Below are 24,361 nucleotides of genomic sequence, written 5' to 3' on the forward strand. Positions count from 1 at the left end.
GGCATTAGCATTGTCTTAAGTTTGGGTACGTGGCTTTTAAAAAGCTATTTTAGGTGAAGCCCCAGTATAAGTTTAGCAGGATAGTTTCTTGTATCGACTCTTTCTTCACTTCACAAATCAGGGATGGCCTTATAATTATGATGTTGGGTCAAATGTTCTGGGATTGTTTCAAAGCCTAAATATTACAACAGCATGTTAGTTAAAAAAAACAAACAGGAGGAACAGCGACGGCACTGATACACAGGTCTCTGAGATGTGACAGGTGTGCATGTGCCATTGTGTCTGATTTTTGCACTTGAACCTCTAACCACTGAACAGGGCTGAAAGCAGCAGAGAGACCACATGTGGGAGATTCACCTGAGCAGAAAACAGGTGAGCACACACACACACACACACACACACACACACACACACACACACACACACACACACACACACACACACACACACACACAGCGATAGTACTCCTCTGATGTCTGTTGTCTCCCAGACAAAGGAGCTGACACTGACCTGATACCTGAGAAAACCACCCAGTAGGTGTTTCACCTCGTTCCCACCTGTGAATTCAGACCCGAGGGCGTGTCTGCCTCACCTGACCTCTGCTGAACCAAACTCTGATCGCAGCTCTACGTCAGACAAGAATAAAAACTGTTACACCAACAAAGCCAGAGTCACAGAGAAACTGAGGCTTTATATCAGCTCCACCTTGCTTCACTTTCAGCTGCCCAGTACAACCAGTCTGCCAGCGAGAGATCCTTTCTCTGTTGCTTTCCTGTAGCTCACTGCACACTTGATTTCCAAAACGTCATCCACACTAGAAATATGTTCAGCCGCGGTCCCATAGTGCGTGCTGCATGGAAGTGTCCTCTACATGATGTATGTTGCACAAGGCTCAGTAAACATTTGAATTTACCCCGATCGTCTGTCTGGTTTGAACCTGTAGCAGCTGCCATAAAGGTGCTAAAACAATTAGTCAAGAAACTGAATTATAATCAACAATTTTGATAATCTGTTAGTAAATGAAATGTATTTATGTACTTACGATACTTTTTATAGACAAAGTTATCAGTTAATATAAACAACTGAGATATTAGTTGATATAATTGCAATAATTATTAGTTGCAGCCTGCTTATTATTAAAACTGGAGGACACTGTACGCTGCTACTATTAGAAGTTATAAACGACGCAGAGTCATTTAATTTTAAGTTCTATCATACTTATTATCTTGTCTGCTTGGTGTCCTCCATTTTCCAAGTGTTAAAAACCAAAGAAATCAGGGAGCCTTTGTCTGAAACAACCAATCAGCAAGCTGCAGAGCCACAGGGGGAGGAGCCAACAGAGGCCGCATCAACCGAAACACCAACCGAGGAGGCTGCATCAGGTGTGTGTGGTGAATATATTTGAATGCATATTCTTACAAGTAAGACAGTTGTTTTTGCTTTCCATAAATTAAGAAATAAAACTCAATTAATGCTGATAAAATATTCTAAAAGAATTGATTAGTAAGAAATCGTAATGGAATCAGAATAGATTAATCGATGTCCATCCCTCTCTTTTAGCATTTTAATATCAATGAATCATTACCATAATAATTTGTAGATATTACTGTAAACTAAATAAACTGTCAGTGTCCATCAACCTCTATTCTGATGTTTACATCACACGTCTGCCAGACTGCTTTATGGTACAATAATAATATTTGGATTGATAATAATAAAAACACTGTATTCACGTTTTACTCTTCTAACTGAAGATCAGCTCAGAAGTGTCTCTCCTGTTGTTGCTGTTTTGGAAAGAAGAACTCTAAATGGAAAAACATTATTATCTGTTCCATCACGTTCTTTATTTTAATCAGAGCGACATTATTCCCAGCGTGCAGTTACCGCTCGTTGCTGGTTTCTTGAATTCAAGCTGTCAGTTTTGTCTGTTTCAGAGAGCGGCCCTTCAGCTGTCCACGATGATGAAGGTATGGAGTTTGTAACACGACAGCTAACGATGAGTGAATAAGAAAGTTATTTCCTCTCTTTGGATGTGTATTCATAGTCAACACAGATAATCACGTGTTCTCTCTGACTGATTAAGCAGAAGAGAAGCAGCTAAACTTATTTAGATGCTGCTGTGACGTTTGAATGCTACTTTTTTCCTCCTTATTGTGCTTCAGATTATTTGCTTGTTCTGTATTATCACATGCACGATATGGCCAAAACTATGTGGACACCTCTGTCCACATACTTTAGTGTATATTTGGTTTGGGTCTGTTCTCCTGGTTTGGTCCTGGCCCAGGTTCCAGTGGGCATGAAGGGAAATCTTAATGCAAAAGCACACACTGATAATTTAGACGTTTAGATAAGAGTGTGACACTTCTTGTGCCCTTTCTTCCGTGGAAGAATCCAGCTCCATAAACAAATGGTTTTCCCAATGTGGAAGAACTTAACTGGTCTGCACAGAGCCCTGAGCCATGGGCGTCACAGCTATTATGTCTCATCCACTTTTTAAAATGATTAGTTTACCATGTCGAAACTCTATCCACTCGACGTGTCAGTGCTTTATCATGGAATCCATTCCACTTGCTTATTGAGAAAATGCCCAAATCAGTGAAACTCCATACCACGTTTTCACTGCTACCTTGCACCCAGGCAGGTTGTCACATAGCAAGCACGCACAGACACATGAGCGCGCCGCTAACGTTAGCTAGTCATTGATGCCCGGATGCCAGGTAGCTGAGTTGGTGGGTCACACACTGTCACCACACAATGTTCAGGAATTTGTTAACTTAAATAAAGCTCGGCATTTAACTAAATGTTCCTGTTTTGTTCGCTTTGTTGCTTGTAGCCTTCTTGATTTTGTTACTTTGACTACTCCTCTCCACTTCACATTACATTACAACATTAAAGAAATTCATTTAACAGAAATTGCAATTGCAAGCAAACATAAAGAGATCCTCAAGTTTAATGAAACAATCAGTGGCTATTATTAAATATGGCTCTGAATTAGTCATCGAATCAGTGTCTGTACTTTTAGCTTTTTAATATCTTCACATATGTGATCTGAGGCCATCCACCTCCTCTGGATGAAATTACAAAATGGACCCATTAAAGCCAGGTTAAAATACAGGGAATTACATCTACTCTGTTAAAAATTTCCAGTTAGATTGTCTCACCCACATTTTTAATGCCCTGACCTTACGCAACACCTTTGGGACGAACTGGAACGCCGACTGTGAGCCAGACCTGATCACCAGCATCAGTGCTGGACCTCTCTGGTGTCTGAATGGCAGCAAATCCCTGCAGCAGGTTCAACATCTGGTGGACTGAAACCAGAAGAGTGGAGGCTGTTAGAGCAGCAGGTTAATGAACATGGAGTCAGAATCACATGTTCAGCTGTCCACATACTTATGGCCATATTGTGTGTATATAGCAAACACTTACTCATAGCATCTTTTTATCATTATCAGTGCTAAATAATTTGCCTGTGATGTCTGAATGCACATGTTACCTGCTGTCGGGCCTCACCGTGATCAACCTCTGTGATCAGCTGACATGCTGATGTCATTGTCTGTGTCTGATCCAGTCTCTAGATCTCAGGATGTGGAGTCTGAAATCCAAGGTTGGTCCTGCAGTCACTCTGGCTTAGCGGCTGCTGCACCTTGTGTTTGGATGTGAAGTTTTCCTGCATGCTGAATGTACATTTCAGTCTCATGTTGTTCTTGCGAGTCACGGCTTCACATTTCCTCTCCGTTCGTTTCGCGGTCACTCAGAGTCTGAAACATCAACAGAAACCGCCTGCTCCCATACATCCTGTGTGTCTGCTGCAGGACTAATTATCAGTGTCACACCCATCTGATTACATTACTCTGTGTGTGTGTGTGTGTGTGTGTGTGTGTGTGTGTGTGTGTGTGTTTTAACCTGTGTGTTTTGGTATCTCCAGCTGCCGTCCCTCTCCCTCCGTTGGTGGAAGATGACTTTGTGCCAGGTTGGTTAAACACAGTCCCTTTATTGTTGGAAGCACCCCGAATGATAATGAAGGTGATGGTAAAAGACCAGTAAGCAGTGGTGGAACGTAACTAAGTACATTTACTTCATACTTTTTACTCCACTACATTTATTTGACCGCATAATTTCTAGTTACTTTGCTTCAGATTATTAATACAAAACATAAATCAACTAATAAACGATGATGTATTATTATATATTAAGCTACCCAGCAGTATATAAAGTAGTTGAAATTAGATCCACCTTTACATTAGTGATGAACACATGAATGCATCACTACTTATAATCCAGTGATAAAATATATATTGTTCTGAAATGGGTCGATCTGCATAATGAGTACTTTTACTTTCGGTACTTGAAGTATATTTATATGATAAAAAAGTAAGTACATATACTTTTACTTCAGTAAGATTTTGAATGCACTACACTGTGGTAGTGAAAGATCTGAATACTTCTTCCACCACTGCCATTGAATCAGCCAGCGCTGCATGCTAAATTATCATAAATAACAGATATTTTAATACTCCAAGAAAGAGTCACTCATTATTTAATCCTTGTTTTCTAACAATTGCCCAATTCCTATTTTCCCAAACTTCAAGCTTCAATTTTTTGTGTGAATTCAGAAAAAGAACAAGTACTTGAGACTCTGCATGCGGCCTGCAGTATCTCTCCATACACCCAGTCTGTAAAAGTGTCTTTTTGTCAAACTTTAAGTGACTTACTGTATTTTAAAACCCATGATTGTGTTTTCAATATTACATGAGAACCAGCATCACTGTGTTTCGAATGATTTTCAGATGCAAACCTTTTAGTTTTTTTGACCACAGTCCTCCTGAGGACTTTCTGTCATCATCAGCCATTAAGCTGTTGTGAGAGTGTGATAAACAGTTACTTATACATCTAAATGTCTGTGTCTGTTACAGATGATCCTCGAGACAGCCTACATCCTTACGGTGAGTAAAGTGTCTGTTTCTCTGCCCTCTGCTTTTACTAAATGTCTGTAATTTTCATAATAATTCGCTCCTGGTTGGTTTTTTTTATCTCCGTTTTTTCAGAGGATCAAGCCGACACCATAGACACAACTGGAGGTGAGACATTTAACTCAGGATGGCATGTGATTTATTAGCTGTAGTAGAAGAAGTAGCGGTCGTAGTAACAGTAGTAGAGGCTGTAGTAGTAAGTGATGCAGTAGTAGTAATTAGAGTAGCTGTAGTAGTAACTGATTTTTACATTAAGACTTTAGTATGTTGGTGGTGAAGCAGTAAAGACACAGATAAACACTGAAGTGTTTGCTGTGTTTCCTGTTGCAGTTCTGGTGGAGGAGCAGCTGCCAGAGGAGAGTGTAGGTGAGTCACACTGTCAGGGTTAAAAACACACGGCAATGATGTAAAACTCAGTTTGGTTTAGTTTGATGTGGTTGGGTTCACTTTCATTTGTATCTTTTAGTTTGTTAGGTTTGATATGGTGATGTTTGGTTTAGTTTATTTGTTAGCTTTGTTTGGTTCAGTTTAGTTTGTTAAAGGAAAAGTTCGACACTTGTGAAAAACGCTTATATGCTTTCTTACTGAACTGCAGTTTTACACGGGGGGTTATGTGCTGTACTACTTCTGTTTCTGGAGTCTTGTCACCGTGAGGAAGCAACCAGCAGGAAGCTAAACAAACGAGATATAATGTGTTCGTTAGTAAGCTCAGAGGTGGCTAGCTGTTTCCAGTCTTTATGCTAAGCTAAGCCTACTACTGGCTGCTGGCCATAGCTTCATATTGATCACACAGACATGAGAGTGGCATCAATATTCTAATTTAACTCTTGGCAAAAAAGCAAAAAAAAGTATTTTCCAAAATGTTGAAATATTCTTGTAATTTGTGCGTTTTGTTCAGCCGTGTTTGCTTAAATGCAGGTTGAAAGAAGAAAGGAAACAAATAGAAAATGTTTTATCTCACAGGCAGCAACATCAAAGCACTAGTAGTGTTGTGAACTTGTTTCACAGCTCTGGATAAAAGCCTTATCCAGCGTTATCACTGATATCAACGTTTGCGAGCTTTATCGCTCTGATAATACGTGTTGTGGAGTGTGTTGTATGTGATAATGATAATAATAATAGCCTTGATAGTGTTTTTCTTTTACTGTTTGTTCTGTAGTGGAGTCTGGACAATACTTGACAAGCTCCAAAGTCACACAGGAAGCAGGTACAGTATCTAGAAGAGTCTTAAATGTGGGTCATTCTTTATGTTGGTCGATAATACAGTTCAGGAAATCTAGAAAATGCTGCTTTTCCTATACACACTACTACTTAACTGATTGTTTTTTGATCATTTTTGGATGAAGTTGGTGTTGTTTGGTTTTACACTGACTAGAAAGATTTTTCGGTTGTGTTTCGTGTCTTGTATTTGCGTGTCTGTCCATCTCTTTCCAGCTCCGCACTGAGTTTTTACACTCTACTAGGGATGGTAATTCCCTGAAATGTGTATTCCAGACAGAGAAAGCAGGAGAATTTGATATTAAGTATTTTGGAAAGTCCGCTAACATCAGTGAATGTTGATGATTCATTTTAAAGGAATTTAGAAGGTGGTTTTCTGGAAAAAACAAACCAGAAAACAACATCCGCAAACATGGAAGAGAGAACGTTTTATGTCCTGGAAGTGCTCTGACTTTGCTCTGGAAAGTCATGGAAAAGTCATGGAACTCATAAACGCTGAAGTATTGCTTATCTCCTGTCAGAGCCAGTTGTAGAAGCAGAGAACCAGTCCGGACCACCAGTAGAACCAGAACCACAGAGTGAAACACCCAGGGAGACGGAGAGCGGTCCAGAGGGTGAGCGCGCACACACACACACACACACACACACACACACACACTGGCCTGGTCAAGATGCTCAAAAGCACGACAACATAAAAACCAAACATGCAAATAAGTTTTTAGTATAAGTAAACATTTAAGTATCCATGCAAACATTTATTTGTGTAGCAATGCTCAAGATATGACAGTCACAGTGAGTCTCATATTTAACTCTGCAGTCTCAGGTCAGTTTAGTGGTGATGCTTTGCACTGAAACTGAAGTGTGTTTACTTTTCAGCACAAACTCTGTTACATATCTGAGTAATTTTCTGCTTAGTTTGCAGTATATACAGTGGTACTGAGTCTACACTTTCAGTTAGGGGTATTAAAGTGTGTTGGGCAGCACTTTATTTTTAGTCCCCATATTCAGCATTTATAAGCACTATATAAACATTTCATTAAAAAATAACAAATGGTTTATAGCACACTATAATGTATGTTGTAAGAAGATTTATGTGTTTATTGATGTATTTGTTAACAACTATAACTCCTCCTGTGGGCACCCAAGTGAAGGGTATTGAATAATAATATATTAAAACACTGTTGCATTAATATAAAATTTGTCCTAATAGAAGTATATCAAAGTATATTGTAAAGTTTTATTACAGCTGAGAAACTGCAAGTCATTCTTATTGTTTCATTCCTCCCAAAAAACAACAAATATTGAAGTTGTAGTGATAACATTGGAAAATGCAATGTGAGTCACATTTCTCAGGAATTCATTATTTTTGTTGCAGTGAAAATGTATAAAATCATTGAAATGTGTCATGTAAAACTGTGGACACACATACACAGACATTGCTCGTAGGATGGAATATAAACGCCAAATAATCACTGTGTATACTCAGTGAGAGTATATGATTTCACCTATGATTGGACAGACAGGAGATATTGTTAGATTTTCTTTACACAGATTGTGGGATGTTGGTAGATTTGCTTCTGATTATACTCCAGACTTCGCTGTTGAAACAAACTTCAAGTGCTGACTCAAAAGCTGTGTGTGGCCCGTACGGGGATCGAACCCGCGACCTTGGCGTTATTAGCACCACGCTCTAACCAACTGAGCTAACCGGCCATGGAAGCAGCATTGGCACTCATCCTCAGTGGAAGGTGATAAGTTGTGGACATACATGGCTGCAGCTTCTGTGACCATTAGTGCAGTGTATAGTAGTACTACAACAAACCGCTGCACACACAAACACACACACATCAAAGCCCCTCTGTCAGCAGCAGAAAAACGCCGCCATCTACTGGCCAGTAGCGAGACGACAGTTATTCCACCTTTTGCCATCAGTGTTTAGGATTTATACTTCGGCACCTTCTCGCTGGGAGCTGACCAGTACACGTCAACACTTCTTTATTCACTGCTGCGAGTGCTGGCGCCCGAGAATGATGACGTCGGTCCACTGCAACAAATCTCCGTAACTACAGAGTTCAATAACATTTGTTAGGGACTGTAATGAACACATGGCCTTTCCTTCAGGGCCTTTTTCATGATAAGTTAATGCATTTCTTACTGTTGAATGTCATGAATATTACAACCTTTAGGTGCCATGGACACTGTGCAAGCAGTCGCAGAGTCTTGTTGTTAGTTGCTTTTGTTATTTCAGATTCTTGTTTCTGTTTTTAAAGTTGATTAATGTTTTCTCGTCTGTAAAGGATATCTGTGTATTGCCTTTTGTGTGCGCTGTTTGTTACAGAACTTTGCATGCAAGGATGCTGGTAGATTTGCTTCTTTCTCAATTTCTGATTATACTCCAGGCTTCACTATTGAAAGAAAAACAAACTCCCCAAACTTTATGAGTCTTGACTTGATTAACTTATCGCCAAATATCCCTTAGATTTGTTTTTTTTTTAAGAATTGTGACCAAGATACATATTAACGGGATTAACGCGTTTTTTTACATAACTGTGCACGAAAGGTCTTGATCAGAAGTTAGTAGATTTACTACATTATTGATATGTGATAAGACACCAAACGTCTGCGTAGAAGGAGGGAATGAGGTTCGATCCCATTGTAAGATTCTTTTACATGACCCAGCATGCAAAGTCCAATTCAGATTTTGGAAGTTGTGACTTTGTGATTAGACTCCAAACTTTACTGTAATGACTTTAAAGGCTCTGTCCTTTGTAGAGAGTGCACATCTTTTATCTGATCTCAAATGACTGGTAGTGTGTTCTGACTTAAAAGCTGCGTGGCCCGTACGGGGATCGAACCCGCGACCTTGGCGTTATTAGCACCACGCTCTAACCAACTGAGCTAATCGGCCATAAATCCCTGTTTTTACAACAGCTGGCAGAAGATTTACAGTAGTAGATAAAGGACGGCTGTGGCGTGTGTGGTGTTACAGTATTCTTTGTCGTACACCTGACAATGAAGACTTTTTTACATAACTCTGCATGCACAGTCTCATGTTCTTTCATTAGGCTCCAAACAATAGAGTAGCAATAGAGTTCTTCTGACGTAGGGATGATCGTTCCCTCCTTTTTCTTTTCACTGATGTTGCCAAACCAAATTCGTGTCCGTCTTTGAACGCTGTGAGTATCGAACGTTAAAGTCTGTCTCCTCGCCTGCGTCACAGGAACAACCAGGAAACAGGCCGAGGAGAAGCTCAAAGAGAAAGGTAAAAACTGATTTAAAGAAACAGGTGAACAATGCATAGCTTCTAGCATCTTATTTCTCTGATTGTTCTCTTTCTTTTTATTTTATTTTATCATGTCTTCTCTCTCCTCCAGCAAAGAAGAAGAAACCAAAATTGTTGAATAAGTTTGATAAAACCATTAAAGCAGAAATCGACGCTGCAGAAAAGCTTCGCAAGAAGGTACAGACGTGACACAGACACCTACAGTCACTGTGCATTTAGCTTGTATTGCTATCCAGAGAACATACGTAACACTTACAGTATTTATTTCCCTGTATTGTTTATTGTTTGTATCTGGATCCTTTCATCCTCTCTGTACAAAGTCTTTTTAATGGTGGCATCATGCTGTAAAATCAGTCTTTTATGAAATTGTCTTCCTGATAGTTTGAGCTAAAATGAGGCTGATGAAATGAGATGTTTATAATTGATGGATTTATTACGTCATTAATGTCTTTATTTATCGGTCCTCTGTTTCTATCAGGGTAAGTTGGAGGAGGCGTTGAGAGCGTTTGAGTCGCTGGTACAGCAGCATCCGCAGAGCCCCCGCGCTCGCTACGGAAAAGCCCAGGTACTGCACAGTACTGCAGTACTGTGAACTGGTACTGCACTGATACAATACAATAATATGTTGACAAGGAGTCACTACATATATATATGTGTGTGTGTGTGTGTGTGTGTGGCAGGTGGAGGACGACCTGGCTGAGAAGCTGCGTAGTAACGACATGCTGCAGAGAGCCATCAACAGCTACAGAGATGCTGCTGAGCTTCCTGATGTGACCTCTGACCTCCTGAGAGCCGCACTGAAGAGACGAGCTGAGAGACAGCAGTTCCTGGGTAACACGAATACTACAGCTGTTACAACTACTACTACTAACCCCCTGTGAGCTACAAAACTTCAGAAATGCACCTCGTTGTGTAAATGACCTGTTTCCTTAACACTTCCAACGAGGTTCAACTCTGAAATGAATCCTGTCTCATGAAAGAAAAAGACAGCAGAAGCAGGTCAGACATGTTGTCTAACGTTACTCTGCGTTCTCAATTAGACATCATTCAACTTACATATATTAAAAGCAGTTTGCCCCCTTCCTGATGTTTGTCACAGTTTTTTGCATGTTTCAGATCATCAAACAAATTTAAATATTAGTCAAAGATAAACAAGCAACTGCAGTTTTTAAATGAAGGTTGTTATTATTAAGGAAAACAAAATCCAAACCTACTCATCCTGAACCCTAACTGGTTGCACTCTTGCAACAACTGCAAACATGCAAAAAAATAAGATCAGGAAGGGGGTAAACACTTTTGCACAGATTTATATTTTTTGCAGTGTAAAAATCAGCTTGTCAGTACAGACATGTAATGGTGACAGTGTTTCTAAATTACCTCAAACCTATTTTGGCATTTCTGTACTGCAATTTCTTGGTACTCATCAGCCGACATACACACTAGATTTACTACATTATTGATATGTGATAAGACACCAAATGTCTGCGTAGGGAAGGAGGTTCGATTTTGGAAGTTGTGACTTTGTGCTTCGACTCCAAACTTTACTGTAATGGCTTTAAAGGCTCTGTCCTTTGAGGAGAGTGCACATCTTTTATCTGATCTCTACCTTAATGGGAGAAATTTGCATTGAAATGGTGTGTGTTCAGTCTCAGATGACTTATAGTGATCTCTACCTTAAAGCATTTGGAATGAAAATGTGTGTTCAGGCAGATGACTGGTAGTGAGTTCGTACTTAAAAGCCATTTGGCCCGTACGGGGATCGAACCCGCGACCTTGGCGTTATTAGCACCACGCTCTAACCAACTGAGCTAACCGGCCTTCGTCAACGCTGATTTTCAAGTGTTTTCAGAATTTCATCAATGTATGCTTTTAGCCTGACAAGTAACTCTGCATAAGTCTCACTGCATGTTGGTAGATTTGCTGAGTTCTTGATCTGTGATGAGACGCCGCTGTACACTGAAGTGTTTAGTGAGTGAATGATGTTACCTTAAAAGCTGGTTGGTCCCCAGAATGCCACATATGGTCAAAAACATCCTTTTGAAATCCCAAGCAGCCTTTTTATAGAGTTATTTGTTGTTGAGAAACGTAGAAACCAAGAAGATAAAGAGTTAAAACGTCACAGCGAGGTTAAGATTCTGTAGTGTTGCTGGAGTCGGCGTGCGGGAAAGCTTCCCTGCATGCACCGGGGCAACAGACTGATCACTTATAATGTAATATAATTAAAATATAATATTGCTGGTAGTATTTTCAGGATAATACCCGCTGAGATTCAAATCTTTTGACTGAAACACTAATAGCTGACTTTGCTCGTATACGATTTTCTCTCTGTCTCTCAGGTCGGATGCGTGGGTCTCTGGCGACTCTGGAGAAGTTGTGTCAGATCTTTCCAGAGGACATCGGTCTGAAGAACGACCTGGGCGTCGCCCACCTGTTGCTAGGAGACAACAAGGGCGCCAAGAAGGTCTATGAAGAGGTGTGTGGACGCTGTTAGCTTTACCAAGCACGCGTCCGTTCACGTTTCTTGAGTGACGTGGCGTCTGTAGGAGCTGAAGCGGTGTTCTGCTGGTAAAGACCTCCACTGTCTTTATCTCTGATTGGTTGTCCGACCTCTGTGCTTCACCCACAGGTTCTGGCGGTAGCCCCCGGCAATGGCTTCGCTAAAGTTCACTACGGCTTCATCCTGAAGTCAGAGAACAAGATCGCAGAGAGTATACCATACCTGAAGGTAAACAGACACACACACACACATTTACATGGTCATAGGTATACTTGTGAGGACCTTCATTCAGCACATTTACGTCCACACAAGACACCAGGTTACTGGAAGACGGAGAACCCGTTTACATGCACTGTAGTAACCTGGTAACTGTAAATCTGCATGTACGTGCAGCAGGTCAGTAATCACGTCTCCCCTCCCCCCTTATGTTGGAGCTGTGGCTTGCTTATTTTAACTGCTTTCCGACTTTTTATTTTATTAGTTTACAGAGCCTACATAATGTCAGTTTCAGTTTTAGTTGGACATTGAATTAATTTATTTTAATTGCTATCAGCTGTCACAGTGATACTTTACAAGTGTGAATCAGAATCAGAAATACTTTATTGATCCCCGTAGGGAAACTCTTTGTTACAGCAGCTCGCCTTTACGTCAGTGCACACAGGAGAAAGTACTAGCAAACAATATGATGCACTATAAAACACTATAAAAACAGGTCAGAAAATAAATTAAGTACCAGGTGGGTATAAGTATAAGATAAAATAAGTGTGAAGTACCAAGTGGGTTTATCGGTTGATAATACAATGTAATAAAATAAGTAATAAGCAGTGGAAGTTAAGTGTAGCTTATTGAGATTATTAAGATATTGCACAGCAGTAATGGAGGTATATAATATCAATGTCAATAAATAGGAAAAACTAACATGGGAAAACTAAATATTGCACGGTCTTTGTCCTGCATATGTGTACATGTAAAAAGCCGATTACAAGCCCGGTAATGTTTTTCTCCAGGACAAATCTATCTGGAAAATCAGGTTTTTCTAATTCCCTACCCAGATTACAGAAACCAGGTTTCTTATATAAATAACTTTTAAGAAATCGGATTTATGCAAAAAGCCGACAGTAACCTGTTTACTAAAGTTCAAGTAAACCCACGGACTGAAACGATACATCCTCTAGCCTCCTAACCAAGTTGTAACCCTCAAACTAACATCACTTTCCAAAAAACAACTCTGCTAATCTGTCTCTCTCCAGGAGGGTTTGGAGTCCGGTGAACCGGGGACAGATGACGGGCGTTTTTATTTCCACCTGGGTGACGCCCTGCAGAGGGTCGGAGACAGTAGCGTGAGTAACGCACACATACACAAGTCATGGCTACTTACCTGGTAGGTGCGTCATTTAGTTTCAAACATAGATGTTGAACGATGTTTTACAAACTAAGTCGCTGACGAGCTTTTAACAAAAACAGTCAATAATGTCTGCTGGCCACAAGGTGGAGCCAAAAGCTCTGATGAGAACTCAACTGTAACCATTTACCTCAAGTGAAACACAACACTTTACTTTTGGATTGTATTGAAACATACTCTCAGGTGTTTCTGCTATCTCGTAAGCCCCCTGGACAGAAGCACCTGTGCATTATCCGCAGAGATGACATAAGAGATTGTCAACATTCACAAAGACATCATGTCTCCTGGCTGTAGCTTGTACAGCTAATGGATTTCCTTCCTCATAAAACATTTGCAAAGCCGTAAGTATTTCAATTCCAGCTTCGTTTACGTCCATGTTTACTAGCTTGCAGTCTTCTTCTTCCCTGTCTTTGTTGCGGCATTGCAGCATATCTTGGCGTCGATCAGTGGAACAGTGTGGCACCATTGGTAGGACTGTGTATCGTGTCATGAGATAAAGAAAACGGAGACCCACTCGTAGAATAACAGCACCATAGTGCTACCAGAGGTCTAAAACTCCACAGGGAACTCCAAGGTGATTTACAGGATAGAAAAGAAGACAAAACATTTCTCGCATTCTTCAGAAAACAGTGTATTTTTATGACTTTCCTTCAATCTTTGCTAGTTTTTTATAAAAACAAACACAAAACTGGATACTTTCACTTCTACAACCTCTAAAGATTATTTAAATGACACAATCGGAGAGGGAAAATCTTTGACACATGCAACATACGATGGCTTCATTTTAACAAGTGTTGCCAGAACTCGATTAATGTTTGTTCTGTTTTGATTGTTGGTCTTCACTGTGTGCTCGACATACCATTCGCATAGTGCAGACTTGATTTTCCAAGTTCTCTGATGAGAGTTCATAATGCTGTGTGGAGTTTTGCTTCAAAAGCTTTATGCTTGGCCCGTACGGGGATCGAACCCGCGACCTTGGCGTTATTAGCACCACGCTCTAACCAACTGAGCTAACCGGCCTTTGAATAAGTTGATGGCGTCCTCCACTCCCAGCCAGGCTGGTAGGCGAACTGAAGGGGGTCCAGGAGGGGCCTGACCATGGGCCGCAGCTGTTCCAGCACTAGTCTCTTCGGGGTCTTCATTATGTGGGAGGTCAGTGCCACCGGTCTGTAGTCCTTGGAGCCACTGTGACGCGGCAAGATGTCTTCCACAGAACAGGGACCCTCTGGAGACTCAGGCTCAGGTTGAAGACATGTTGAAGGACTCCACATAGCTGGGGGGGGACAGGCTTTTAGCACCCCGGGGCTAACGCCATCGGGGCCTGCAGCCTTGTTTGAGTGGAGTTTCATCAGCTGTCCTCTCACCTGGGCAGCAGTCAGGCACACAGCAGAAGTTACAGGTGGGAGGGGGGGAGTCGTCGGTCTGGAGAGGGCCGTTAGCCTGAGAGCCGGTTGAGGGGGGAGCAGTGGACTCAGAGGAGTCTGAGGGCCGGCAGCAGCTGAGTTAGAGGGGGTGAGCAGGAGCCGGTGTGTCGAATCTGTTAAAGAACAGATTAAGTTCGTTGGCCCTGTCCACGCTGCCTTCAGCTCCTCTGAAGCCAGTGACTCTCTTCATGCCGCTCCAGACCTCCCTCATGTTGTTCTGCTGGACTTTCCAATAATTCAGTGTGCTGCAATGAAATCTGGGAGCAGCCAAGAAAAAAGCACGTATGAGCTGTAAGTTTGAATGTTCATCACTGTTTCTCAGAAAGCTTCGACTCCTCTCTTCCGGTCGACTTGTTTGTCTTTTTTCTTCTCTTCCTCTCTTCTCCTGAAGTCTCTTCCTTAGACCCGCTTCCTCACGCTTTCTCTCCTTCTCTTCAGTGACGGCGAATTTAAGCTTTCTGGAGCATTTAGGGCTCTTGACACACTGTGTTGAATATAAAACACAGAGAATAAAAGAGAAAGCTGACATAGTTGGTGCAAATAGTCTAAAGATGAAAGGTTTTTTCCTCTTACAGTGCTGATGTTCGATTCTCCTACTATAACCCCTGTGTGTGTGTTTTGTTAACAGACTTCTGCATATGAGCATGAGCTGATAATATTATTATATAATAACCTCCTCCTCAGACTTTTACACAGATATTATTACTTGTTGTTGTGTAAAGGAACAAGTAGTGTTAGAATTTGATGAATGTTTCCTGATTGGAAAAAGATTTTGGCCTAATTACTGATTTTTACTTCTGACATACAAAGCCTCTGTTGGACTTTGAACCTGTATGTGAAAGTCAGGATTGTGATTAGACTTTAAAGTTTACTCTACGCAGAATGGTTGGCCCGTACGGGGGAGTGAACCCATGGTATTAGTAGCGCTTTGCTCTAACCAACTGAGCTGACAGGCTGTTGTAGGATAAACAGAGCTGAGGCATGTGTGGCCCTTTTTAAATGTCAGGTGATATCACTATTTGTTGTTTAAGAGTATCTGGCCAGAATGAAATAGTTTGCTGTATTGTGACCAGTAAAGGATTTCAGCCTGATTCTTTGTTGTTCTGTTTTCCTCTCGATATTGATGATTTATTTAACGCTGTCTCAGTCTTTTGGATGTTGGTACATGTGTACGCATCTGAAAGATCTCAAATAGACGTTAGACTTCTTCGAACAAGGAATGAAGAATGTTTCGGGGCAGTGTGTGTTGACATAAGAAGCAGTTTGGCCCGTACGGGGATCGAACCCGCGACCTTGGCGTTATTAGCACCACGCTCTAACCAACTGAGCTAACCGGCCACATGCTCTGTGTTCAGAATGATTGGTTCAATTAAGAAACAGAAGAAGAACAAGAAAATAATTAGGCAACTAATTCAATTAAATAATTTTGATATTAATTTTAATTATTTAAATGTAAAACATTCTCTCGTTGCTGGTTCTCAAATGTGAGTATTTGTTGCTCGATCTAAGATTAGAGGAAACTAAATATTTTTGGGTTGCAGTCGGATAAAACAAGACATTCGATGACGTCACCTGGTGCTCTGATGGAGAAAATAATCAGCAGGTTAATTGATAAAAGACACGGCCCACTGTGAACTCATTAATACAGTGTAGTTTATTCGTACCTCACACACAGCACTTATCCCATCAGCCTTGTTAAAATCACCCACATCTCTGTTAACTCTCTAAAAGCATGTCTTGCTTTATACACCGTATTCTTCGTCTCTTTCTCTCCAGGCCTATCACTGGTATGAGTTGGGTCACAAACGCGGCCATTTTGCCTCGGTGTGGCAGAGATCGCTGTACAACGTGGACGGACTGAAGGCTCAGCCCTGGTGGACGCCTAAAGAGACCGGATACACCGATCTGGTCAAGGTAAGGTGTCAGAGTGTGTGTATTTATTTATTTATGTGTACAAGGCAGGGTTTTTTTTTTTTTCTGTAACATTTTTAAAATTGGAGCTGTGTGTATCTTTAGACGTTGGAGAGGAACTGGAAGACGATCAGGGACGAGGCTCTGGCTGTGATGGACCAAAACACCGGATCGTTCATACCCGAGGAGGAGAACCTGAGAGAGAAAGGAGAGTGGGGCCAATACACACTCTGGCAACAAGGTACACACTCATATATACACATATATATATATATATATATGTGTGTGTGTGTTTGTCGTCAATTTTTTCAAAGAAAAGTCGTTTATCAAGAAAAAAACGTCAAACATTTGCTGGTTCCAGTTTCTCAAATGAGATTAATTACTGTTTTTTCTTTGTTTTATGTCATTGTAATGGACTTAGACATCACCTTGCTCTCATGGAGCTTCTCTGACATTTTATAGAATGACTAATTGATAATAAAAATATAATTGTTGAGGTTTGACTTTACTTTGTGCGTTTAGGGAAAAAAGCTGGAAATGCCTGTCAGGGCGTCCCAAAGACCTGCTCGCTGCTGGAGAGATACCCTGAAGCTACAGGCTGCAAGAGAGGACAGGTACACACACACACACACACACACTGACAGATATACCGTACTGCCTCACATATAGGAGACCTTTTTCTTTCTGGAAATGATGTTTGAAAAAGTGAGGTCGTGTTATATTCAAGGACTAGACAACTACATATTCACAACAGCAGATATTCCCTGTGAATGCAGAGGGTACCAGTGTAACGCCGGCTCCTTAAGAGAGCGTTGCATTATGGGTTGTTGTCTGTCTTTATGAGTTAATCAGCCCTAAAAGTGTTTAGTTCACCCAGCTGAAGCTACAGTAGAGTTGCGAGGGGGGGAGGAGCCCCTGGAAGTTAAAATCCCATACATTTCTCTCATAGACGATGTTACTTCTACGGCTTGGATGGATGTGAAACTCTCCTGGTTGAATCATCGGTACAAAAGATGAACAACTGCATCAGAAAATATCTGGTTCTTTGATACAAAGTGAAAGGTACAAGCCCGTGGACTCGTTAACTACGACTCCCAAGGTGCTTTGCGGCGAGAAACATCCAATCGCAGAGCTTTAAATGTTGTTACAGGCGCCTTTAATGGCAGGTAGAAGCGTAAATCAGTTTCCTTTGGATTCTGGATCAGTTTCGAGTGGTTTCAGCCACTGTAGCGGCACATTTTGTTCACAAATTCAACAATGCAGCGTTTTGAAATCACACCTCTGACTGGCTTCTTCTCCATAGCAACAACAGTTGAGGCTCATGGGTATTTTAGGACTTAGACCCGTCCTGTTGCGCTCTGCTTTGATAGAAGTATTTTCATGTTTCATTCTTCAGGGATGAGGACTCTCGGGACTGACAGCATCTCTGGAAACGTTCCCAGCAGAACTAGTCTGGAAGTGTTTTTGAATCTGCAAAAAGTGTTTTTCCAAAAACAGGTGTTTGAAAACGGGGGCTGTCTTATAATCAGGGTCCTCTCGTGTTTGGGCCAATGTGGTATCAACATGTTTCGTCTGCTGTTAGACGTGTCCGTGTGCTGATTTTAAGGATTTCATTGCTAAAAATATCCAGAAACTCTTCGGCTTGAGTGTAAAATCAAATCTGCGCTTTTACCGTCTGAACCAGGACAGTTTGAAACTTCTTAAAATAACTCGGATCTGATTACGGAGTCACTTTAGTAACGATACGACCGATAAATAAGTGATAATCTGATGGTGTGAGGTCGGCTGCTTTTAATCTGTTTACGTTTTCCTTTTTAATACGTGTGTGTGTGTGTGTGTGTGTGTGTGTGTGTTCAGATTAAGTTCTCTGTGATGCAGCCCGGTACTCATGTGTGGCCTCATACTGGTCCCACTAACTGCAGACTGAGGATGCACCTCGGCCTCGTCATCCCCAAACAGGGCTGCAGGATCCGCTGCACCGACCAGACCAGGTGCCACGCTCATCTTCATCCCTTTTCGTTGCTGTCCTCCTCATCCTCCTCTTTCCATTTCTTTCTCCTCCTCTTTGTCTCCTCTTTTACTTGTTTCCTTTTTGTAGTAACTTTCGGTTTTTCTTTTTTTAATCTTTCCTCTCCTTGTTTCTCCTCCTCTCCTCTCCTCGTCTCATCACCTCTCCTTGTTTCTCCTCCTCTCCTCTCGTCTCATCACCTCTCCTTGTTTCTCCTCCTCTCCTCTCCTCCTCCTCTCCTCATCTCATCACCTCTCCTTGTTTCTCCTCCTCTCCTCTCCTCGTCTCATCACCTCTCCTTGTTTCTCCTCCTCTCCTCTCCTCATCTCATCACCTCTCCTTGTTTCTCCTCCTCTCCTCTCCTCGTCTCATCACCTCTCCTTGTTTCTCCTCCTCTCCTCGTCTCATCACCTCTCCTTGTTTCTCCTCCTCTCCTCTCCTCATCTCATCACCTCTCCTTGTTTCTCCTCCTCTCCTCTCTCTCGTCTCTCATCACCTCTCGTTGTTTCTCCTCCTCTCCTCGTCTCATCACCTCTCCTTGTTTCTCCTCCTCTCCTCTCCTCGTCTCATCACCTCTCCTTGTTTCTCCTCCTCTCCTCTCCTCATCTCATCACCTCTCCTTGTTTCTCCTCCTCTCCTCCTCTCCTCATCTCATCACCTCTCCTTGTTTCTCCTCCTCTCCTCTCCTCGTCTCATCACCTCTCCTTGTTTCTCCTCCTCTCCTCTCCTCGTCTCATCACCTCTCCTTGTTTCTCCTCCTCTCCTCTCGTCTCATCACCTCTCCTTGTTTCTGAAATGAAATCCAGTTGGCCCGGCCAGTTGTTGTAAAGACACCTCTTCCTCTTTCCTCTTCCTCTCTGCTAACCTCTCGTTCTTCTTCATGTGCTGTGTCGCAGGGAATGGGAGGAGGGTAAAGTCCTCATCTTCGACGACTCCTTCGAGCACGAGGTTTGGCAGGACGCCGACAGTTACCGCCTCATCTTCATCGTGGACGTTTGGCACCCCGAGTTAACGCCGTACCAGCGCCAGACTCTGAGCCCGATTTAGATCAACCCGAACACACCGAGGACCAGGAAACAGGCGGACGGACCCGGACCTCAGCCCTGGTAAGAACAGTTTGACAGACTTACCGGACTGGATAAACTGCTAAAAACACCGACTGTCCGAGTCTGAGAAGAAACACGTGGCAAGTTTGAGCGACGGACCGACCGGTGATTTGTTTTTTGCTTTTTTTTTGTGGATAAACTACTAAAATTGTCGAAGACTGTCGAAGGATCAAACCATCAGACTGAAGCATGGAAATGAAACACAAGTTACTACTGACTTTACAACCTTTCACCAAAAAACAACCTGAACACATACGGTACTTGTCTCAGCCCTGATTAACCCGGGTTCACCCCGTTTGGACCGGGTTCAGGGTTCCCACAGTCGTGGATTTCAACATTTACTTTCTAGATCTGGAAATGTTTTGGAAAGTTGGATTTCATCTGCAGGTGTGTTTTGTAAAAATGATGAAAATGAGAAAAACGGATTCTCTTTCCAAATGTAGAGATGTTACCGAGCCTCAACCCAAAACCAGCTCTCAGGTGTTTCACGCCATCAAAAAGCATTACGTTTTGTCAGTGTTTGGAGATGAATTGTGAAATGAGTGTTGAAACACTAAAACGTAGAACAGATTGAGGGAAACTCCTTCGTTACACTTTAAAATGTCTCACGCCTAGTTCCCACAATGTCGTGGAAATGTTGCTCTTTCATTCTCTGATCATGAAATAAGAAAAGAAGCCTTAATTTTAGCTTCACCGCTCTGCATTTTTTCAGTTTTTTCCAGTGGGGTTTCACTTTTTCATAACTTTTGCACAGTAACAAGGAAACACAAGATGTTATAAAATTGATATTTATATTAAAAATATTTTTAAAAAATACAGAAAAAACTCGCAGCCACAAAACAAGTGTGTGTTTTTGTTTCTTTGACATCCAGATTGGTTCTTAATGAGGCGACAGTGTTTGTTCGTTCCAGTTTGTATTTCAAGGGTTTTCCTCCGTTGAGGTTTTTAAATGGTATCGACGGATGAAATGTGACTGAGCAGGAAACCCTTCAACGGAGGTTCAAACATTTAAATCACCGGTGGAGTTTTAAAATTCAGCACAAATGCAAAAAGAGTTTGTTCACTAGCTCAGAATCTGTCCCCCATAATCAAACACTCACAACCTGCGGAGCTAAAAGGCTTTAAAAGATTGTAGTTTACTTCTTCACAGACAACAAAGGCTCTGACAAGTTTTCATGGTAGAAAAAAGCATTCAAACATTGTAGAAACCTAAAATGAAAAGGTCCGTTTTAGCCACTGCTTAATGTATGTAAAGGACTCTGTAATTGTATACTTCTAATTAAATGTATAAATTTAATTCCAGCTGGATAGAAGCGCTGAGTAGATGCTGGTTTTTCAAATGTCGTCTTGGAGTAAAACTCTTCGTTTAAGAAATTTGAGCATCTGAGGGTGACGCACACATGGCCGCCGTCTGCCGTCCTTTGAACTAGCTGCTAACTGAGGTACAAGAAGAGTTTGGATTAAATCAGCAGGAGCTACATGTGTTGTTTCTTTGTGGTGACTCACAGGTCAGAGGTCACACTTTAGGAGATTTAAACAAAACTCGGCTCAGTGTTGGACTCTTTGAAAAATATTGGATTTCCTCCTCCTTTATTCGTTATTTCATCTTTGTGAATTTACTGATCTTTGGAAAAGTTATCCCTCCCTCTGTATCGGAGTTTTGTCGTCTTTGTTTTTTCGCACATTGTTTCCAGTTGCACTTTTTTTTTTTTTAATAAACCACAAAGTCAGATGGATTCTGTCATCACTGTTGTCTGTAGCTGCTATTTTTGCCTAATGTAAAGTGACAGTTCACCCAAAACACAATTAAATATATTTGTTTTCCACCATTTATTCATCCGAATGTGGTTTGATGATTTAGAGCTCCTTCATTTTGAAATATTTAAAGTGGTCATATTATGCTCATTTTCAGGTTCATAATTTTATTTTGGGGTTGACATATAACACCGTATTTTTGCTCACACTGCTCATTGCTGCAGCACCTCTTGTCTTAGCTCCCGAGTGAGGCGTCGCACTTCTGTTCGATCTTTATTGGGAGTTTTTGGGAGCAACGCAGTGTGATTCAAAACAAAACCGGTAACTATGGCTTCGGTTCAGCCCGAGTCTGATACCGAAACACCGGCAGAACAACCAGAACCAGCTTCACAACCGAGACTGGAGCGAGACGCTTCAGAGTGGGAAGTTATTCATTTGTAACTAATTTATCTTTAATACGTAAGGTTTTAACTGAACACTGTCTCTACATCACAGTAACAACTTTATGCCCATTGGCTGCCTGGAAGGGTATCTAACGTTATTTTAATTTCATATTTAGGTGGACTTGTGTGTGCATTATGACGCGTGTTACACAGTGATGTAGATACGTTACGGAAGGAAAGGCTTTCAGGCAGTTCAGGTGCGGGGTTTTCTGTGGGAGAGGGTAACGCCCTTTGGGGTGGACTTTTCACTTTGCAAACCTATTACATGCACAAAAAAAGATGTGAGCACTTTAACAGCTGCATTTCTCTCCAAACAGAGCTTTTTCTTGTACCACGTGAAAGTAAACAGTTGATAGTTGTACTTCGAATGAAAGTACAAGTACAATTAAGTTCTCAGTTGAGCTATTGTGATTAAAAGTCTCACTGTGTTCAGAAAAAGGTGTTTTTCTGACACTTTTAGCATCTGCTGCAGTGTAAAAGTCTCCAAACTTCAGCTGATCACACAAAAGAAATAAATATGTTTTATTGTTTTTGTTTTTTTTGTGAACTGTTCCTTTAACGTCTCCTTTCAAAATAAAATCCCCACAGTTAAATAAAACACAACACACAATCAAATGTTGGTGTAAATGTTTACTTCTATACATTCATTGAAAGGAAGTACATTACATTACAGATCACTGCTCAGTGTAGCCCTGATGATGAGTCAAACACACTGCAAAAAAATAATGACAAACTTGGCAAGTCGCCTTATTATTTTACAAATAATTCACATTACATCAAGATATTTTTGAAGTCAAATTATCAACCTGCAAATGTTCTTACTTTCCTCACAAATCGCCTGTGTGTGTCATTGTTGCTCTGAGATTTTCTGATTTCCGACAGAAATTAAAATTATTTTCGTGGCAGGAACTGAAGATAATTTGACTTCAAGTATCTCAGGATAAGATTGGCCAAGTGTGTCACTTTTTTGCAGTGTAATAATACTTATAACAATAATATACAATCTTCAAATAAGTTAAATTCGATAAAAACAATCTTTCCCTTCACTGCAATCGAGGTTAAAGGTGATAATTTGGCATCCAGTGGTTTCTTCACAGCATAATACTTTTTCAGAAGGAAACATTTCACTCTGGTAGAACAGTTTTTAAAATGTCCGCGCATGTGATCGGTTATAGCATCTGCCGATTTGTGGCGGTGCTTTTATTTTGAAATGCTTGTGCAAAGTTGGTCTAACGTGAAGTGATTTTGTTGTTTTACATGAAAGAAAAAAGGTGAAATTATTCTACCAAAACGAAGTTTCTTTTACGCCGTCCGTCCGTCCTTTGATAACTGATGTGGAAATATTTTCCACCTCCACTGAACTTCTTTTTCTTTCAGATTTCGGGACGTTAAGGTCAATTACGGACAAACATTTGGTTGAATTCAAAGTATTTTGAATCATACTGTGTGTTGGGGATAATACTCCAGCAAGTAGATAAAGAATTTAAAGTAGTGATGAAGCCGCCATGTCAGAACCGCACAGTTACCTGAAACTAACTTTAGATTTAGATTTTAGATTCACAGCTCAGAAAACACTGAAAATAAATGCTCTTTCAAACATTTAAGGCTGGGTTTCACCAACAAGGTTTGTCTTTAGTCCTGGATTAAATGGCTTGTGTTGTCATTCTGTTGCACCTCAAATTTAAAGGTCAGTTTAAAGTTGTTAACGTGAACTTGTCAGCAAACAGTTGCTTATTTACACATCCAGCAGACACTGAGCAACATGATGCTTCAAGTTCAATATTCACCTGGTTTCAATCATTGAACTGAGTTTTGCCACTAACACAGTTATATTTAGGGCTTCAACTTGTATTTTTATTACAATTAATTTGGATTTTTTTTGTTTGTTTGTTTTTTTGATTGACTAATTAATCCTTTAGTCTATGAAATGTCAAAAACATCCCAAGTTTTAAGAGTCTAAGGTGACGTCTTCAAATGTCAACAAACAGTCCAAAACCAAAGACATTCAGTTTAAAATGATGTAAAACTGAGAAAAGCAGAAAGAAACTTAAACTAGTGCATGTTTGGTGGTGGGGGGGTGGGGGGTGGGGGGGTGGTTCTTGGTAAATGACTTAACAGCATTTAATTATTTATCAAATTTGTTGCTGATTGATTTTCTGTCGATCGACTATTCCAGAGATTTTCAATTTGAGTCAAAAATCGGACTCGGAGTCATAACTCGGTAAAATCTTAACACAAAGACATGAAGACACATTTTTAGATGCAGTGTGACTTATACTTTCAGAGGATATATATATCATCTCTGATGTCCACCACAAATAAACGTCAGTAAATCCAATAA

General features: G+C 40.9%; 1 protein-coding gene and 5 non-coding genes across 13 annotated transcripts in view; 1 reads left to right on the forward strand and 5 right to left on the reverse strand.

Moving 5' to 3' along the window:
• unm_hu7910 (un-named hu7910) overlaps positions 1–22,550 on the forward strand; it is a 47,705-nt gene extending 25,155 nt beyond the window's left edge. For 3 of the 8 annotated variants that reach the window (XM_044176112.1, XM_044176101.1, XM_044176107.1), the window contains 22 exons: positions 319–372; positions 1,257–1,382; positions 1,935–1,967; positions 3,572–3,607; positions 3,929–3,973; positions 4,917–4,946; positions 5,049–5,081; positions 5,304–5,339; positions 6,133–6,180; positions 6,713–6,805; positions 9,412–9,453; positions 9,566–9,651; positions 9,953–10,039; positions 10,155–10,305; positions 11,811–11,947; positions 12,101–12,199; positions 13,222–13,311; positions 16,574–16,711; positions 16,814–16,949; positions 17,231–17,322; positions 18,566–18,699; positions 19,613–22,550. In XM_044176112.1, the coding sequence (XP_044032047.1) occupies positions 319–372; positions 1,257–1,382; positions 1,935–1,967; positions 3,572–3,607; positions 3,929–3,973; positions 4,917–4,946; positions 5,049–5,081; positions 5,304–5,339; positions 6,133–6,180; positions 6,713–6,805; positions 9,412–9,453; positions 9,566–9,651; positions 9,953–10,039; positions 10,155–10,305; positions 11,811–11,947; positions 12,101–12,199; positions 13,222–13,311; positions 16,574–16,711; positions 16,814–16,949; positions 17,231–17,322; positions 18,566–18,699; positions 19,613–19,763 (1,877 nt within the window). In that variant the 3' untranslated portion in view covers positions 19,764–22,550. The remainder of the gene's footprint in view (positions 1–318; positions 373–1,256; positions 1,383–1,934; positions 1,968–3,571; positions 3,608–3,928; positions 3,974–4,916; positions 4,947–5,048; positions 5,082–5,303; positions 5,340–6,132; positions 6,181–6,712; positions 6,806–9,411; positions 9,454–9,565; positions 9,652–9,952; positions 10,040–10,154; positions 10,306–11,810; positions 11,948–12,100; positions 12,200–13,221; positions 13,312–16,573; positions 16,712–16,813; positions 16,950–17,230; positions 17,323–18,565; positions 18,700–19,612) is intronic. The other 5 variants (XM_044176115.1, XM_044176109.1, XM_044176108.1 and 2 more) reach the window with 4 other exon arrangements.
• Positions 7,831–7,904, reverse strand: trnai-aau. Its single transcript has one exon. It is a non-coding gene; the product is annotated as a tRNA-Ile (tRNA).
• On the reverse strand, positions 9,026–9,099 carry trnai-aau. The gene has a single exon. It is a non-coding gene; the product is annotated as a tRNA-Ile (tRNA).
• Positions 11,219–11,292, reverse strand: trnai-aau. Its single transcript has one exon. It is a non-coding gene; the product is annotated as a tRNA-Ile (tRNA).
• trnai-aau lies at positions 14,320–14,393 on the reverse strand. Its single transcript has one exon. It is a non-coding gene; the product is annotated as a tRNA-Ile (tRNA).
• Positions 16,062–16,135, reverse strand: trnai-aau. Its single transcript has one exon. It is a non-coding gene; the product is annotated as a tRNA-Ile (tRNA).
• Positions 22,551–24,361: the final 1,811 nt, after the last annotated feature.

Source organism: Siniperca chuatsi, linkage group LG19 (genome assembly GCF_020085105.1).
Source record: "Siniperca chuatsi isolate FFG_IHB_CAS linkage group LG19, ASM2008510v1, whole genome shotgun sequence".
Lineage (NCBI taxonomy): Eukaryota > Metazoa > Chordata > Actinopteri > Centrarchiformes > Sinipercidae > Siniperca > Siniperca chuatsi.